We start from the raw sequence: 20,081 nt of genomic DNA, 5'->3' as shown, positions 1-20,081 counted from the left end.
TTTCACCCAGTCCTGATCAATATAAATTGGAGATATTATTGAGAGATTACCTGATGCTATGTCCAAGATTATACAAGCACTACTTTCACTGTAGTTGGCAACTTTAATGCCCATAGTTAGTAGTTCCTATATCACAAAATAGTTTTTTTAGAATTTGATATTTCTTGGGACCTGCCCTGTTCATCTGTTCCTACTAGGTGTAGTGATAAGGAAGCAATAAGCCCATTAACCTGGGCTCAGGAACTAAACTTAGCCCTAACCACTGAAAGGTTTAAAGACAGTCGAACTGGCAGGTTTACTTGGAGGAACAGAGATTTTTGTTCTTTGATTGATTACATTTCCATTGCATGTATTGATTACATTTTCAGGGCATGTCTATAATTAACCTCAAAATAGAGCCAACAGAATGGAATCATCATTCCCAGGTAATCTTGTCAATAAAAATGCTGATATATAGGACTTTTGATAAACAATCTTCCCAAATTTGTAGCTGTCATTCCAGTCGTGTGCGTGTGTGCATTATATATATATAGGTCATGTGATCAAGGCAGAGGAGCTGCCGAAACGCGTCATGGTGGAATGTGTGCTTGCAAAATAAACTAATCAAGCACCTATCTGGGTCCTTTCTCGCTTTGTTCCAGCGGTGTGGCATGGAGGTGTAGAGCGAGCATTTGCTAATATATATATATATATATATATATATATACACATACATATATATACATACATATATATTTTCACTGAAAAAACAAAAGGTTTCAGGAACGTTATAGTTAAGCTGACATTTCACTCGTAAAAAACCAGAGAAATTGAGCCATTATAGTTAACTGAGTCAACTATAAATCAAGCCCCCGCAAAGCACTGCTTATGACCTCACATATTAAATCACTCATGACATGGTCAGTGACATCTCAAATGACATCAATGATGACATCTCAAATGACATCACTGATGACATCATCCGGTGATTACAAGTGTTTCTGAAAATGTTTATGAGTGTTAAATGTACATGCTTTAATGGATGCATAACTGTATAAGTGAATAATTAAGTATATCAGTAAATGTATGGGTGAGTGACTTGTGTGAATGTCTCTATCTGTCAGTTGATGTCTAAGTGGCTGCATGGGTGTATGAGTGGGTATGTGAGTTTCCGTATGGGTGAGTGATTGGTTGTCTGAGTACCTCTATGGGTGTCTGAGTGTCTGTTTGGGTGGGTGATGAGCGAGTGGGAGAGTCACTAGCTGTATGGACTAGTGAGTGCATGTGTGTGGGGCTGTATGGGTGAGTGAGTGTGTGTATGGCAGTGAGTGAATGGATGTGTCAGTGGTATATAGGTGAGTAACTGCATATGTGAAAGACAGTGTAGGTGAGTGTTGGAGTATATGTGACTGTATATGTGACTCAGGTATTGCGAGAGTGGCCCTATGGGTGGGTCTGTGCTTGTGTCAGTAACCCTTTTGGGTCCCAGGGACCCCATCCACCGGGCCTCACCCATTTTTTTCTTATTAAACTAAAAAGCGAGGGATGTGCTCTGCCCCCCTCCCGAGGCAGATATCAGCCTCAGGGAACCCATCCCCTGGTGCTAGGCTTATGTTTATACTTTTTAGTCAAAAGGGTAGGGGTGCGGCCCCCCCTTCAGCCTGATTTCGGCACCTGGGACCCCATACCCAGGAGACAGGCCATTTCATTAAAAAAAAAATATATTTTATTTTAAGGGAGGGGGCCACACAGGATTCGTCAACCGGCGCCAAAGTTATTCAAAATAGAATTTTGAGATTTCCTATGGAAACACGGTCCTAACTATAACTATCTACTGGCGACCGCCAGTAGATAATATATATATATATAGAAAAAGCTGCTCCCAGCATTAAGGGGCCTCACACTTCGTGCTTCAATACCATTTATTCGAGATTTTCACAAGGTTGCAGCTGCTTGCATAAAACAACGAACTCTTAAACCTTCAACACCATACGTGTTTCGGGAGTTCACCTCCCTTTCTCACTGGTACAGGCATCTTTGGGAAGCAGCAACAATGTTCTCCGCACAGCTGCGCAGATTTTGTATTCCGCCCTAATGGGCGTGGGCAACAGATGCATTCTGGTAGACATAGTTCTACATAAGTAAATTCATATTGAATACGCAGTCAAGAGATGCTGTTGGAACTTTGTATCCAGTTGGGGATTTGAAATTTCAAGGTTGCAAGTGTGGTGCCCAAACAACTGCCAACTGTGGATTTTAATTTTGATTAGGGAATTGACGGCGTATTTACTATTAATTTACTTATGCAGAACTATGATTGCACAGACCAATTTGCCGTCGGGCGGATCTGACAGCAGAACAAGGTCCTACCCAATCATGCTCCTACCCCTTGTCGCTGATTGATAAAAGTAAGCCAACAACTGCAACTCAAATTCACTCATTAAGGGGAGAAATTGGCACTCCCTATTTTTCCCTAAGTGAAACTGAGCATACCCTTAGACAAATAAAAAAAGGTAAAGTGCCTGGCCCAGATGGTATTCCGGGAGATTTATTTCTATCTAAATGCGAGGCCTCGGTGCCTTATCTTAATCCACTAAGTAATGCCATTATGGATGGTAGTAAATTTCCAACATCATGGCAGGGCGCCACCACTGTTCCAATTTATAATAAAGGGGCCAGGGACAACCCATCAAACTATGGGCCTATCAGCTTATTGGACACAAGCCAAAAGTAATTTTCTAGACAGATACTAGCTAGGCTGCATTTAAAGCTGGCTGATAATCACATTCTTGAAGATGCTAGGCAGGGTTTTGTAAAATAACAAGCACCATAGACCAGGCCATTTGTTTTAATGTGCTGTGTTGGAAATATGTAATTTTAAAGAAAGAACACCTATATGTTGCTTTTATCGACCTTCAATCAGCCTTCGATCTTCTCCCTAGGGATCTCTTATGGAGGGTATTGGGTAACTATGTAATGCCCAAGGATCTTCTTTTGATTCTTAGTGTATTACATACTAATACCTATGCACAAGTACAGTGGAACAACATTGGCGACCTCACAGATAAAATCTCCAGGACAAGGGGCGTTAAACAGGGCTGTGTCCTTGCCCCAACCCTATTTAGTTTGTTCATTAAAGGTGCTGTGAACTGCATTTCCGCAATCGAACATGACGACCCAAAACTCGCTGGTACACCGGTCCCAATTTTAATGTTCGCAGATGACACCTTACTCATCTCTAGAACCCTGATGGGCCTTCAGAAGGAACTGGATTAATTTGAAGCCTTGCCTTCTGTAAAAATAGAGGCCTAGAAATACACCCCGATAAATCTAAATTTATGGGAATTAACCCCCATAGTACCTTCAGATGCAAAATGAGTTTAGAGGGTGCATTCATAGTACAGACAACTCAGTTTGATTATCTGGGCATTAGAATGACAGACTCTCTAAAATGGGGGAATCAAATTGACAAAAGCGAGGGTGGTCTTCATCAGCGTCCACTTTTAATCAATAGGAAACACATGTCGACTGCGAGTGGGGCTGTGTCACTGGCTATAAAAATCTATTTAGCCACATCAGCGTTGGCTGCTTTGTATGGAGAGAAATCAGGGGGGTACACAGATGCATCTATATTACCCATCGAGGAGAATACATTTATTAAAGACCTCCTAAATCTTCTGAAAAGCGCACCATCGGTGCTGCTAAAATTTAATCCAGCCCTTAATCCCATCCATTTGGTATCCTTTTTACAACCAATGCTGTATTGGGTGAGGATATGGACCACCCTGGAATTAACCATCTATAGAGAGGCACTTACGGATTTAATTAACTGTCACATGACTATTCGAACCCCCTGGTTAAAGCATGTTAAGAAGCAACTCGATTTAGTTAATTGGGCAAATCTGTGGGTTAAACGGGATGAAGTTATCAAAGGTGAAAAGCTGCTACTAAACAAAACTTACTGGGAACATGACCTGATCAGAATTTGCATTAAAGATAATGGGGTAACCCAGTAACCCTCAGAACCTGGGCATTTGTGATAAAGGCAAAAAAATGGTTCTGTTGGGAATAGATAAGCTTAGTTAAATATGCAATAAATGCTAATTCTCATTAAGTAAATATTCATTCACAGAGCGAAAAAAGTGTACACACATGAACAAGAGGATTCAGAAATTAAATTAATTTTTACTCTATAATCAGTGTCCGGAAATTTTTCTCTCAAAAAGGTGTGCATTTACAGGTCTGACCAACCATAATACAAATACAACATAGAACATTCAGTGCTTACATAAACTCATTGACATAAAATCACATTTACCATATACACGAATAACAAAAATAACAAAAATAAAATAATACAGACAAAGTCCAAAAATCAATAGCATTAACCACAATTGGACATAATTTCCTAATTCTGATTGTGGAAGTGCGTGGACAATTTGGACAGAGCACGTCGACGTTTCGACCCTATATAGTAGTGCTGGGTTGTGTGCATCTAGAGCGGGTCTTCTTCAGGACAAAAAGTTGGGCTGGCTGCCTGGAGTCAGATTTGTATAGGATTTTAATTTCCTTATCTCTCATTAGAGATGTCAGCCGACATCTGAATTAATCAGGAATTCTTTACAGTGAATTATTCAACTGGAAAAGAGTGGTGCCGTCAAAACGATCGCCACTTAATAGTTTTCTCCGCAAGGACGTCTGTGTCCGTCTCACGCTCTGCAGCTAATGTATTGGGTGAGGATATGGACCACCCTGGAATTAACCATCTATAGAGAGGCACTTACGGATTTAATTAACTGTCACATGACTATTCGAACCCCCTGGTTAAAGCATGTTAAGAAGCAACTCGATTTAGTTAATTGGGCAAATCTGTGGGTTAAACGGGATGAAGTTATCAAAGGTGAAAAGCTGCTACTAAACAAAACTTACTGGGAACATGACCTGATCAGAATTTGGGCTGGTTATAGGGAGATCTCAACTACAGGTCAATTCTTATTGTATAAATGTTTGCCTAGCTTTGAGCCCTACATGGACATGATATGTTCATCAGGGGTGAGAAGTGCGCATATACAGTTCCGACTTGACATTCTACTGTTAAGAAGTTTCACATCTAGATGGTGAAAAACGGATGGTGCTGTGGAGAGTTGCCCTTTCTGTCCACTCTTAAAGGAAACAGAGGTTCACTTTTTGCTAACATCTGCGACTTTTTAATCATCAATGATGCTTCTAAGGGTGTGGCCGGGAGCGTCAAGATGGCGGTCGCACTTTAGAAGTGCTCTGGACCCCTCCGTCATCCGCTCCTCATCCGTGCCATCAGGAGATCCCTTACCTTCAGACCGGCTTACTTGACTGCCGAGGGCTCTGGAGCCCTGTTTAGGTGCGACATTGGGAGCCTCTGAGCGCCAGAATCCGCCGCTGAGCCGGGAACCTGCATCGAGGCCTGCACAAGATGGCGGCCATGCAGTGGTGAGCCCTTCGTCTGCCCTGGCCTCGGATCGGCCTTGAGTCCCGGAGTCGCTGCGTGTGGTGAGAGCGGGCCTGCACAGCTGTGGGTGCCGTGGGGGCCCCGGTGCTATCTGGCGTCTCGAGGTTGGCTGCCGAGTGGTGCGAGTGCCGTGACCTGCTAGCGTGGAGGGCCGGCCCGGGGGTGGCTCAGAGGAGACGGCCGACGGCAGTGAGAGGTGCCAAGAATCCACTTCCTGACTCCCGGTGCTGCCTTTGAGGCCGGGACTGCCTGCGACGTACTGTTGACGGCAGATCTTCGGGAGCTGCCTGTGCTGTCCCGCTCTGCTCTGCGGTGTCGGGCGCTCCACGTTCCTCTGGCGCTGGTGAGTGCCCCACTGCATGGAGGGCAGGGGGCGGCCTGATGGGACCTGGGCATCATCACCTTCCGCTGCACCTGGGACCAGCCGGCTGTCTATCTGTGCACAACAGCTTTGCCCTGAGCCAGTGCCTGCCCCCTGTGTTGCGCTGCGGGGGCTCTGCGGGCCTTGCGCGCTGCGGGATCTGGACTGAGGGGCTGCACCAGCTGTCCCGTGTGGTGCTATTGGACGCCCACTTGCCTCTGTGGTGTCCTTTGACTGTGGCCCCGCGAGGTGTATTGGCAGCGCGGAGAGGTGGGGCCCTAGGGTGTTTTTGCTGGCACTGCCCTTTTGATATTAGGGCCCCTTTCTCCTCAGGGATCTGTCCCCGCAACGCTATCAGCGACAACTGGGTGCAGCATCTGGTGGGTGCTGGCCCTGGAGTGCCTACCCTGCTCGCCGGCGGTGCTTTCCGCCAGCCACAGCCCTCTCCGTTGCGTCTGTGACACACCGGGGGTGCAGGGACGTCACACCTCATGATTGACTGCCTGGTGTTCCATGGATGTGGGGTCGGGATAGCCCATGCACGGAGCCCCCCCCCCCGGGTTGCTGATCTGCTGGTTATTCATCTTCTCCACTGGGAGGCTCCGCCCGCCTCCGCCAGCGCCCTTACCAGCGTGCCCGTCAACATCTCTGGCCCTGCGGACTGGGCCGTGGGGTGCTTTGCCCGGCCGCTGGTCCTGGTCCCCCGTGCTGCACGCCTTCCCGGGTCACTCTCTAGCTCCACTTGATGGTCTTTCGGACTGGTGAGGGTTCTTAGGCCTTGTGTGGGGTGTTTACGGTTCCGGGTCCCTCGGCCTGGTCCCCGAACTCTCGGCAGAGGTAGGATTACCTGGCAGCTATGGGGAGGGACAAGGGCCTCAAGCCAACGCAGGCCCCCACACAGACTAAGATTGACCGGTTCACCACCTCCGACCCGGACCCCCCGGGGCAGGCGGCCGGGACTCCCTCCCCACCCCAGGACAGGGACCTGAACACCGTTCTTGAGGCAATCAGTGCCTCACAGGCGTCCGTTGAGGGGAAGATTGGAGAAATCAAGGTGGACATCTCCCTCCTCCGATAGGATCTCCGTAACGCCACCGCGCGACTTACGGAGGCCAAATACCGCATGTCCACAGCAGAGGACGACAACTCGCAATTGAAGGAACAGGTAGGTCACCTCTGCACCCACACCAAGGAACTCCACCGTCGCTCCCAGGCCGCCCCCTGGAGCTCCATCTCGCCCCATCGTACTAAAAGTCCTCAACTTTAAAGACCGGGATGCCATTTGCGGGCGGCGCGCGCCCATGGTCCCCTCCGGTTCCAGAACCACACCATTATGGTATTCCCGGACTACACCAGGGAGGTGCAAGATCTCCGTCGGTCTTACACGGACGTTAAAAAGAAACTGCGCGCCCTGGGCTTCCAATACCAGCTTCAGTTCCCTGCATGCCTTCGAGTCATCTTCCAAAACAAAGCTCGACACGCCCCAGGCGGCATGGACATGGCTGACGCAAGAGTGTCCCCTCCGCCAGAGGCGGGACCCTTCCCTGGGCCCCGCGGGCTCTCAGCCCGTGAGGCCGTGGTTGCCGGGGCGCCGGCGGCGCACGCACTCCCGCAGGGGGCGCAGGTCTCAGGCAGTGGTATCCAGGTCAAGCATGGCAACCCATGGACTCTGTGACTCGTCCAGCCAATCGGGCTCTCCACACCGCACCAGGCATTGATCAGTAGACGAGCTACCCGGGACATCCTCATTGCCGACCTGGGAGGGTTACCCCAGGATTGACTCAGACCTCTCCCGTACTCCTACGCTATGAGGTTTCATTGAGCTAGGTCTGCTGCTTCTCGGTCACCAGATGGGATTCTCTCCTGACGAAGATCTTGAACACTGGTAGAGTTTCACGCTCACCTCCTAGTTCCACTGGCCGAACCACGGTTCATCCGTCCATATGGAGGGGTTCTCCATGCAACCAACCCAAGCGTTTTAGTTTGGTTACTGTTACAATGGAGGGTCGACAGATACTTCCGTTCCTGAAGTGTAGGGAGGGGGGAGGGGGGAAAGTTTGGTATTGGTTTTTCCTTAGGTTGTTGTTTCTTTTATTGTTTTCTCGTTTCAGCTACCACGGATCATCTCGCGCCGACCCACCAGGAGCCAGGTACGATCTCACTGCATGTGCTCACCCACGCGAAGGCAGGCTCCCAAGTGCGCTACCATGTCCCTGTAGGGAGGTACGACCCAGACCCACGTTCCACCCGCCATGACCGACACGACTACTCCTAGGGTCTACTGGACCGGGTTAAACGTACCGCAGTCCTGCGCTATGCCTTAGCGTAGACGTCCTCTTACTTCAAGAAACGCACCTAATGGGTAACTGTTGCCCCTTCCTGGCACGCTACGGGTACGACAGAGTGTGGCACTCTGGCTTCTCTAGGGGTTCCCGAGGGGTTGGCTACTCCTAAAACGCACCCTGCCATTTGTACTCACACAGGTCTTTCACGACCCTCAGGGCTCGTTGGTGACCCTTTGCGGCTTGCTGGCCGGCTCTCCCCTCAACCTTATGTCTATCTACTCCCCCCCTTCGATGCTGGCAGCTACTCTTAAACACACTGCGGCTCTCCTGAATACTCTGCCTCTGGGACCCACTGTCATTGGGGGTGACTTTAATGCGGTCTCTTTTCCGGCTGTTGATACGACGGGCCCTCCCTCCACCACTAGACTGGCGCAGGCGAAACAGCTACAGAGCTGGTCCGAGTCTCTGGGCTTATGTGATGCGTGGCGCATCTGGCACCCCCGTACCGCCCAATTTACCCACACCTCGGCAGCGCACCATACACAGGCACGCATTGACGCGATTTTTGTCCCCTCAGTTGACTGCACTGGGATCATAGATCTCCGGATCCTTCCTAGGGGGATTTCTGATCACTCCCCAGTGCTTCTTAGTACAGGGGCTCCCCTCCTCTGCCCGCCAAACATGGAGACTGAATGCTTGGTTCCTCCAGGACAGATTATTCAAAAAGGTGGTGGGGATGGAACTCAAGCAATACTTCCTTATCAACGATGGCTCGGTGGCTTCTCCGGGTACCTTATGGGAGGCGGGGAAGGCGACCATTCGGGGTGTTGCAAAGGGTCAGCTTAAGCGTCAGAGACAGGCGCAACTGCAGGAAATTACCTCGCGGGAGGCGCAAGCGCTCCGCCTTGAGCAATCCCTTTCCCTGTCCGACGACGCGGTCCAGGTCCGACAACTCACTCATCTTCGGGCCGAGATCAGGCAGTTATCCCGAGATGCCACTAAGCTCCTTTGGAGATCGTCAGTGGCAAGAGTATATGGCTGGGGAGATAAACACGGTACGATCCTACATCGCCTGGCCACTTATCCCAGGGCCAACCGCATCATCCCGGAGGTGGGGGACGATGAGGGCGCGGTGCAAAGCGCTCCACTGGTGATGGCCCGCGTCTTTGCCCGCTACTACCAATGACTTTATGCGGCACGGACCCCTGGCATATCCCTCTCAGCTTTGCTCAAGCAAGGACACGTCTCCCTCGGCTGAATCTCATCGCTCAAAAGGACCTGGACCGCCCCATTTCTCGGGAAGAAATTGATGGAGCAATCTCTCTCGTTTCGTCGGGCAAGACCCCGGGCCCAGATGGCCTTCCTCAAGAATACTATGCATTGTATCGTGAGACTCTTGTACCCCACTTGGCCGATCTATTTGATCGTGGGACCAGACACTGTCTTCGGAGGCTACAGCTGGCTCTGGCCCACCGGCACCTCCTTACTCCATACCTAGCACTCCTTTTTATAGACTTCGAAAAAGCCTTTGACTCGGTGGATTGGGCGTACCTAATGGACGTGCTGGCCGAGATGGGGTTTGGGCCCCACTTTAGGGCTCTGGTCCGTATCCTTTATGCTCACCCCTGAGCGCGCGTGTTGGTTAATGGGGTGCTATCTGAAGCCTTCCCTATTACCAGGGGGACAAGGCAGGGCTGCCCTCTTCCACCCCTGTTCTTTGCCCTGGCGATGGAGCCTCTGGCCTCTCGGGTTGCGGGCTGACGATCGCGTCCACGGCTGGGAATGGCCCAATACAGAAGCAGAAAAGATTGCCCTATATGTTGACGATGTCCTGGTCTTTCTGTCCGAACCTGCTGTATCTGGGCCGCGGTGCCTTCAGATCTTGCAGTCCTTTGGGCAAGCATCCGGTCTCCGGCTGAACCCCGGGAAGTCGGCACTGGTCCCACTACACCTATCCAGGGACTGCTACGATTGGCAATCCACCATACCACTTCGGCGCCAATCGGTCAAATACTTAGGGATTTGGGTCACCCTTCTCCCCGAACTGAGTTGGTCTCTCAACAAAGCCCCATTGGTAAAGAAGGCCAAGGAGGATCTTCAAAAATGGAAGACACTACCACTGAATCCCCTGGGGAGGGTCGCCCTGTTCAAAATGATGATCCTTCCCAGATTCCTCTATGTCCTTCAGAACGCCCCTTTCTGCTTCCCCAGAACCTGGTTCAGGGAGCTGGATAGTCTCGCTACTAAATTCCTTTGGAGTGGGGGGAGAGCGCGCTTGGCCTTGACCACCTGCCGGATCCCCTCCTTTGATGGGGGTATGGGGATGACGCACCTGTACCTTTACTTTTTGGCTGCGCGTCTTCTAGTAATCCATGATTGGTTTAACGGGGGCTGGGCCGACCCAGCATATCGGCTCGAGCTGAGCGAACTGGGCCTACCCAAAATCCAATCCATGATGTGCGGGGGAACCATTCCATCTCAGTTGCCTGATGCGACGCGTTCCGTGCTGCTGGCCTGGCGGGCTGTTCTCCGCCACACTCGCTGGACGTGTAGGCTGACCCAATGCACACCCCTATGGCAGGGAACTTGGATCCTTGAGGTTAGTGGGCTGCGGGGGTTTAAATCGTGGGACCTTATCGGAATCTCGCAACTCGGGGACGTCTGGGCCAACGGCCACCTGCATTCATTTCAAGAACTCCAGGCCCATTACTCCCTTCTTCCATCCCAATTTTATAAATATCTGTAGTTGCAGCACGCCCTCCGCACGCATCTCCCAGAAGAGACCAGGCTCCCGGAGTACAGCCCTCCTGAGGCACAAACCATATTGGGCAACTTGGGCAAAGGGGACATCTCCTGTATTTACCGCACTCTCGTCAATAATACTCCCACTTCGCTGGACAAGTTGCGGGACCAATAGGTGGGCCCTCTTGATGAGGCAGATTACAGCATCCGCCAAGCTTAGGCTGATCCAGCTTTACTTCCTGCATGCCGCTTACCTCACGCCCTCGTGCCTTCATCGTGCGGGCCTGTGCCCAAATGCATCCTGTGCTAGGTGTGGCCACGCCCCAGCTGATTCTTTCCACGTGGTCTGGTCGTGCCCTCACCTGGCGCGATTCTGGGGATCTATTGAAGAAGAGCTCACGGAGGTTTTGGGATGGACAGTTCCCCATGACCCACGTCACTCCTTACTGGGGATCACAGACGGGCTGGACGGGACTAGAAATGAAAAGATATTCTTTAATACGGCCATGATTATAGCCAAGCGTGACATAGCGGCGGCATGGAAATGCCCTGAACCACCTGACCCTGGGAGATGGCGTTGGGGGGTGGACTGGTGCGGGACCCAAGAAAAAACCCTGTATGTGGCAAGAGGATGTCCCGGGAAATTCCGTAGGGTGTGGGGGAAATGGCTGGGTACTGTGGAATGACCGCTACACGTGGTTTACCTTCTGCGCTTGTGTACGCCTGATGGGGCAGGGAATCGTGGGATGTCATGCTCCTGTAATTGTTCATGATTTACTGTGCTCCGTGCTCTTGCCGATCTTCTTTTTCATTTACGCTTTGTTGTACGTAATCTTTCTCAAAACAATAACAATTTGTTTATCAAAAAAAATGATGCTTGGAAATATAAGCTATGGTATCCTAAACACAGTATTATTAGCCAAACTTGCTCCATGACTTTCATTTTAAGTTGATTTTATTGTAATATATTTTCTACTATATTTTTAACACCCTTACTCTAGAATAGGATATCTATTGCTGTTGACTAGTATGAAATAGGAGAAATGTTTGTTGATTAAACAGAACAGGGTAGACAGAGCCATTCAAAAAGGCGGACCACATGATGGCATGGAATTAGGCCATTATTGAGGGTAATGTTTATAATTGTAATTGTTTTCCCTGAGGTTTTCCATCATGGCCATCCTATGGATTCGAAAATATCAGAATGTTTTTATGTATTAATTTTTTTTCTCACTGCTATTATATTTTTATGCTGATCTATTTGCTGCAATTGCACTTTAATGGTCTCTTGACCAAAATAAAGTATTTGCTTACTTACTTACAGACCCACTCTGAAATAGTATTAATGCTGTTTTATCCGAGATCAGTGAACATTTGTATTAGATTATCTAAATGTTTTAATTCTATTATTACTTTATTATTTTTAATTGTATTAATTGCTATGCAAATTTATGACAATGTAAAAGTTACAATAAACAAATTGAACATTAACAACTTCTGACAATGAAAACAGAAAGGAAGAAAAGTAGAAAGGCACTGGAAGAATTCTAGACTTCTTGTCAGACTTCAGAGATTGCTGCTTTGCAAACAAGACTAGTAACTTGAAACAACAACCAGGAAGTCCTATTTCAAGGCTAGAATGGAATGGTAATGTAAGCAACTCTATTGAATCTAGCATGTATGAAAATGTAATCTCTAGACATCAAAAGGATTTGGTGAATTCCTCCAAAACACACCAATATGAAGAATCTCCATTATGGTCAAACTCGGTTTCCTCGATAAATACACACCATACTGGGATCAGATTCCTGGCTGAAACAAGTCTTGATTTTTTTTTTAAAGCAGAATAAACAGTAAGGGCAAATTAAAAATAAATCAAGTCATGTATATGTATATTCCTTATCTGCCATCACTTAGAAAGGAAGAAGCATTATACATTGGCCAGACGATGGGCGGAAAGGGCAATTTAAGAAAAAAAGACAAGTAACGCAAAACACAGAGAATCAGGAAGCAGATAATAGTGAGTAAAGTGATCAACACAGCAATTAAAAAAGAAAAAGTTAAAGGAAGATTTGTGAATGTGTTTGAGAACCAAGCACAAAATAAGTCACAACAGAAAGTGTGAATGGTAGTAGTCAGTGAGGCTGCATCTCAGTAATTCAGATGTAAATGGGTTTTTCATCAAAAACAGCAATTACCAGACAGTTATATGTACCTATGTTATTTCATTCATGATCACGAATAAGTGAAACTGCTTTATGGAAACAGCTTTTCAAGAACCCAATTTTAATCTCAGAATAATATACAACTGCACAGATCTGTTATTCTCCTTCTCCTTTCCCCTAAGTGACAGTAGTTATAGCTACCCCTGACCCTGTTTAGGCAGGTCACTCCCCACGCCGCACAGCACCACCTGTGTGTTGCACCCTTGAACCCTTGAGCCCTGCTGCCGCTCTGCCGTGAGTCCGAGCACCCTCCACACACTCAACACCGGACGAGCACACACCTGCTTCCAGGGCGCCCCAAAGTGCACCCAAGGACCCTTCTCCTGCGGGAACAGCAGCTTCACCAGCAGCAGACCCGCCTATCCACCCACCAGGACAGGACGCAACCACCTCAGATGCATACTCCTGAACACCCGCTCCGCACGCAAACTCGCCCTCGAACTCTGGGACCTGCTCGACACGTCCTCCCCAGACGTCGCCTTCCTGACAGAGACCTGGATGAACAACTCCTTGGCACCCGACATCGCCATAGCCATCCCGGACGGCTACAAGATCACCGGCAGAGACCGCACCAACGGAGTAGGAGGTGGAATCGCCATCATCCACAAGTCCACCCTCAAGGTCTCAACCAACTCCGACGACACCCTCAACACAGTCGAACACCTGCACTTCCAGATCCACACTGATCCCAACACCACCCGCAGAGGAACTCTCATCTACACGCCCCCCGGACCCAGGCCACAGTTCAGCGACTCCATCGCCGACTTCGTCAGCACGCACGCCCTGGCATCCACGGACTACATCCTCCTCAGGGACCTGAACTTCCACCTCGAGAACAACGACGACACCAACTCTGTCACCCTGATCGACAACCTCGCCAACCTCGGACTCAGACAGCTTGTGACAACGCCCACCCACTTCGCCGGCCACCCGCTTGATCCCATCTTCACCGCAAGCTCCCACGTCTCCTTCAGCCACACCACCGAACTCCACTGGACCGATCATCGCTACGTCCACTTCACCTTTGAGAAGCCGATCATGCACCACCGCACCTGAGACATCCCCCGTCGCTGCTGGAGCAAAATAACAGAAGACCAGCTACACACCGCCCTCGCCCGAAGCCCACCCAGAGACCCCACCGACCCCGACGCCGCCGCCAGCAACCTCAGACGCTGGATCGACGACTGCGCCAACACCCTCGCCACCATCAAGAATCCCTCCAACACACGCACCAACAAGACTGCCAGCTGGTTCACCGCGGACCTCCAGACCTCCAAGCAAAACTGCCGAAAACTGGAGAAGAAATGGCGCTACGAACGGACACCGGAGAACCAAGCAGCCCACAATAACGCCATGCGCCAACACCATCACCTCATCAGATCCGCCAAAAAGACCTCTTTCAAGGACCGCCTCGAAAACAACGCACACAACAGCAAAGAGCTCTTCAACATTGTGAAGGAACTCTCCAACCCCAGCTCCAACACCAACGATATCCCACCATCGCAAGACCTGTGCAACTCCCTGGCCTCCTTCATCCACCGTAAGATCACAGACATCCACGACAGCTTCGACAACCAGTCCACCATGGCAGCCAACGACACCTTAGACCTCACGGTCACCACCAATGGCAACGCCCTACTCACCTGGACCGACATCAACGATGACGACACCATCAAAGTCATGAGCACCATTCACTCCGGCTCCCCGTCAGACCCGTGCCCTCACCACATCTTCAACAAAGCCAGCGCCACCATCGCACCCCACCTCCGCAAACCCATCAACATCTCCTTCAAGACCGCGACCTTCCCGGAGAGCTGGAAGCACGCCGAGATCAACGCCCTGCTCAAGAAACCCAAGGCAGACCCGAGGGACCTCAAGAACTTCCGGCCCATCTCCCTGCTCCCGTTCCCAGCGAAGGTCATCGAGAAACTGTCAACAAACAGCTGACCCGCTACCTCAAGGAGAACAACATCCTGGACCCGATCCAGTCCGGGTTCCGCAGCAACCACAGCACCGAAACGACCCTCATCGCCGCCACCGATGACATCAGGGCCCTGCTGGACAACGGCGAGACTGCGACCCTCATCCTACTGGACCTATCAGCCGCGTTCGACGAGGTCTGCCACCGCAACCTACGCACTCGCCTCCACGACGCAGGAATCAGAGGCAAAGCACTGGACTGGACCACCTCCTTCCTCTCCGGCAGAACCCATAGCATCCGCCTCCCTCCCTTCTGATCCGAAGCCTCCAAGATCATCTGCGGCATACCCCAAGGATCCTTCCTCAGCCCAACGCTGTTCAACATCTAGATGGCCCCGCTCGCCCAGGTCGCCAGACGACATGACCTCAACATCATCTCCTACGCCGACGACACACAACTGATCCTCACCCTCACCAAGGACCCTCTCACCGCCAAAACCAACCTCCACGAAGGAATTAAAGCCGTCTCCGAATGGATCAAGAACAGCCGTCTGAAGCTGAACTCAGACAAGACGGAGGTCCTCATCCTCGGCTCTACCCCATCTGCTTGGGACGACTCCTGGTGCCCGACGGCCCTGGGAGCAGCACCGACACCCACCGACCACGCACGCAACCTGGGATTCATCCTCGATTCAACACTCTCCATGACCAAGCAAGTCAACGTCATCTCATCCTCCTATTTCAACACTCTCCGCATGCTCCGTAAGATCTACAGATGGATCCCCACCGATACTAGAAGAACGGTCACCCAGGCCCTCGTCAGCAGCAGACTGGACTACGGAAACGCCCTCTACGCGGGAGCCCCGGCCAAACTTTTGAATGACTGCAATGCATACAGAACGCCTCTGCACGCCTGATCCTCGACATCCCTCGCCACAGCCACATCACACCCCACCTGAGAGACCTGCACTGGCTTCCCGTCAACAAGAGGATCACCTTCAAGCTCCTCACCCACACACACAAGGCACTTCACAACACCGGACCAGCATACCTCAACAAACGACTCACCTTCTACACCCCGAACCGCCAGCTCCGCTCCACCGACCTCGCCCTCACCACCGTCCCCCGCATCCGAAGAGCGACCACTGGCGGCAGATCGTTCTCGCACCTCGCCGCCAAGACCTGGAACACCCTCCTCATCCTCCTACGGCAGACCGAAGACCTACTAACTTTCAGGAGGCTACTCAAGACCTGGCTGTTCGAGCAGTAGCAGCACTTCCCCAGTGCCTTGAGACCCTCACAGGTGAGTGGTGCGCTTTACAAATGTCTTGATTGATTGATAGCTCTTTTCATTCCTGTTCAATGAGTAAAGTGCTTTCTCTGTATCACAAATAAACTCCTCTGGGCCATTCCTCAATAGGTAACCAGCCAAAGTCCTCTTCCATGACAATGCCAGTGGAAGGCCCAGTCAATGGATACAACCCCATTCGTATAGCAAGCAATCCACACATCCAATAAATATATGTAGCACTGAAGTTCTAAACTTAGGTATTAGGACTTGGTCCCAGAGTCACCGCACACTCATCAATATCTCCCTTTCTAATTAAGTGATATAAACCAAGACGTCTACTCACAGAAAAAAGAACGCTGTTAATTGCAAAACATTTTTTCCATAGGTAACTAGGGCCCGATTCACAGAACTAACTTAAGACAAAATCCTAAACTTACTACCATTTTGGTATTCACAGAAGGTACTTACTCATTTTGGTATTCACAGAAGGCACTTACTCATTTCGGTATTCACAGAAGTTAGGAGTCCTAACTTTAGGACTCCTAAATGCCTTCTGTGAATACCGAAAGTCTTAAAATTAGGATTTTTCTCAGTTTAGTAGTAGTATAGTTAGGACTCCTAACTTTAGGACTCCTAAATGCCTTCTGTGAATACCGAAAGTCTTAAAATTAGGATTTTTCTCAATTTAGTAGTCCTAAATTTAGGACTCCTAACTTTAGGACTCCTAAATGCCTTCTGTGAATACCGAAAGTCTTAAAATTAGGATTTTTCTCAGTTTAGTAGTAGTATAGTTAGGACTCCTAACTTTAGGACTCCTGAATGCCTTCTGTGAATACCAAAAGTCTTAAAATTAGGATTTTTCTCAATTTAGTAGTCCTAAATTTAGGACTCCTAAATGCCTTCTGTGAATACCGAAAGCCTTAAAATTAGGATTTTTCTCAGTTTAGTAGTTGTAAAGTTAGGAGTCCTAACCTTAGGACTCCTAAACTGAGAAAAATCCAAATTTTAGGGCTTTCGGTATTCACAGAAGGCATTTAGGAGTCTTAAAATTAGGAGTCCTAAATTTAGGACTACTAAATTGAGAAAAATCTTAATTTTAAGACTTTCGGTATTCACAGAAGGAATTTAGGAGTCCTAAAGTTAGGAGTCCTAACTATACTACTACTAAACTGAGAAAAATCCTAATTTTAAGACTTTCGGTATTCACAGAAGGCATTTAGGAGTCCTAAAGTTAGGACTCCTAACTTCTGTGAATACCGAAATGAGTAAGTGCCTTCTGTGAATACCAAAATGAGTAAGTGCCTTCTGTGAATACCAAAATGGTAGTAAGTTTAGGATTTTGTCTTAAGTTAGTTCTGTGAATCGGGCCCCTAGATTTTACTCATAGAAATTCATGAATAAATTACACCAAGCCGCCTGAAAAAACACAGTGAACCATTAAACAGTTTTTCCAAAAGTGATTATGTCTTCAATTCAAGCATGCAAATCTATGTAACATAGAAGTATGTCTTTGGCTTGCATAGAAATACACATTTATTGGGACCTACAAAATCATTAGAGCCTTGGATAGAAATGTATGCGTACACCCATTTCTACTAGTCGTAGTTGTATGAATTGCCCTCAGGTAGACAATCCACAGGTTTAGTACTGGGAGAAATGTTCCGACTTTGTGGGTGTTCACAAAATTTGCAATGCCAATTCATGACCATCCATTGGAAATGTACATTTTGTCTACCCTTATCCTAAATGTAATAGGGCAGAAAATCCAACCACCTGGCAGCAGAATTTATGAGAAGGTTTCCTCATAAAATGGATGATCCTCAAACTCAACTTCTCCAAGACAAAATTACATATTTTCGCCACTGGCAAATACTCCATGCAGATGGAAGCTTGGTGAAAGTGCAACTAGCTATATATGACGTTTTACCCACTTCAGTCAAGTCTCTGAACTTCACCTTGGTCTCACATCTAGCCTTACAGTCTATCTAGAGCATGTGCATCTGCAGCCACATATGCTACAAACAGAAAACGTTACTTACCCTATAACCGTCTTTTTGTAGCATGAACAGCTGAAGAGTCACATGTGCCCGCCCTCCTTTCCAGAAGTGAGCATTGATCGAAAATACTTCCTGTAAGTATCCCTTCACAAAGCACACCATTTATTCGGTATTGTTTCACTCCACTGCACTAATATTACACACATTGCTGGGGGAAAACAATCTGAGGTGCAGTCTTTGTCCTGGTGCATTGTGGACTAGAGGAGGAGTCAAAAACATTTATTGTACCTGAAAGGTTGTTTGAACAAAAACAGGTTGCAAACGTCTTCACCCAACACTAGACAGCAGGACTTGCAGACCATGTGTATCTACACCCACACATACTACGAACATTTACTTTCTGTAAACACTAAATATAACTTTGCAGTTGTAATCATGAAATGTGTGCAACTCAGTTGACAGATTCTGCATATCATGCTCGGTCTCAATCTGCTCCCTAACTGTACTCTTCTGACACATGGTGACGATCTGCAACCTTTTATTTTTTTTCCTGTAGGCGTTGATTGTTCTCAAACGGTTTACTGTATAGCACTCCACTGCCTTCTGTCTAACTCCATGCTTTCAAAATACATTTAACAACAGCCTTCTGGTAATTCCCATTAGTCTTAGTTTAGCATTTTCAGAACGCATACCTCTGTAATGGCACATTTGGTAAACGTGAACGGGTCCTGCCCTGATCGTCTCCGCGGTGAGGCGATACTGATCGTGAACGATGATGAGTTGTTCTCTGCTGTTCTGGCACAGTTAATGTTGTGGATTTGTTTTCTCTAGCATTAGACCTTGTACCTGTCCGAGTAGAAAAACAGATTTTAGCAACTGGAGTTTCATTTTAATCAAAACAGCCTCTTCACGTTCTGTTAATCTACATTCCATTTTTCAATGTGAACATTTTCATGCAGGCAAACTAATGTATGTATATATTTATGTTCACATAAATATATGCATGCAAATACATATGGATACCAATAGGTTATATATCTATATAGATAAGGATATACCTAATATAGTAGATAAGACCTACGAGCACACAAATAAATATATGCATGTCTATGCATATATTTATAAACTTTCAAATGTACAAAGAAACATTTTAGCAGTGTGATATATTTGTTTCCACTAATGAGCAATAGGAAAGTAAACGCTTCTGAAAAATCTAGAACTGACTGAGCCAAGAGATTGTAATTTCACTTCTTGATAATACTGAATCTTGAAGCTTTTCTACTTGCTCATTTGCGAGAATGAATGTAAAATATCACTACCAGGCATGCATTTCTTATTTATGCCAGCTGTACGCAAAAGGTCTACGAATAAGTTAAATAGATGTATTAGAAAATGCAACAACAACATTTTTAAGTTAGTGTAACAACTATGACCAATATGGCATAAATAAAAATGCATGTACATGTATACACACCTGTATGTATATATGTAAAATAAATCACATGCGTATATGTAAGTGTCCTGTTAGTGAAGAATACATCACCTTTATATCACCACGTCCCCCCTAATATCAATACAATTCACTGTAGGCTCTATTGTTACTGGGAGCAGAATGAAGACAGGTGCAGTTTGTGCAGTTGTGAAGGGGAGCTCTGATGCCTTCTCTGCATAACTTTGTGGGAATATAAATGTGTGCTGCCCTGAAACTGGCCTAATATTCGCAGCAACATCATCTTTGCTACTCAAGGGAGGATCACTAACATTAAGGAGTACTGTGCTGTTCTAATTGTTGTGCG

The 20,081-nt window shown here is 48.0% G+C and overlaps 1 protein-coding gene across 5 annotated transcripts in view; it reads right to left on the bottom strand.

The window, feature by feature from the left end:
• The window catches only part of RIMS1 (regulating synaptic membrane exocytosis 1), a 1,904,179-nt gene that overhangs the window by 704,385 nt on the left and 1,179,713 nt on the right, over window positions 1-20,081 (bottom strand). For all 5 annotated transcript variants that reach the window (XM_085610935.1, XM_085610937.1, XM_085610936.1 and 2 more), the window contains one exon: window positions 18,978-19,131. In XM_085610935.1, coding sequence (XP_085467061.1) covers window positions 18,978-19,131 — 154 coding nt within the window. The remainder of the gene's footprint in view (window positions 1-18,977; window positions 19,132-20,081) is intronic.

The sequence above is a fragment of the Triturus cristatus genome, chromosome 6 (assembly GCF_964204655.1).
Source record: "Triturus cristatus chromosome 6, aTriCri1.1, whole genome shotgun sequence".
In the NCBI taxonomy this organism is placed as follows: domain Eukaryota; kingdom Metazoa; phylum Chordata; class Amphibia; order Caudata; family Salamandridae; genus Triturus; species Triturus cristatus.
The sequence above is the reverse complement of the archived record's forward strand: the minus strand, read 5'-3'. Positions and strand labels throughout refer to the sequence as shown.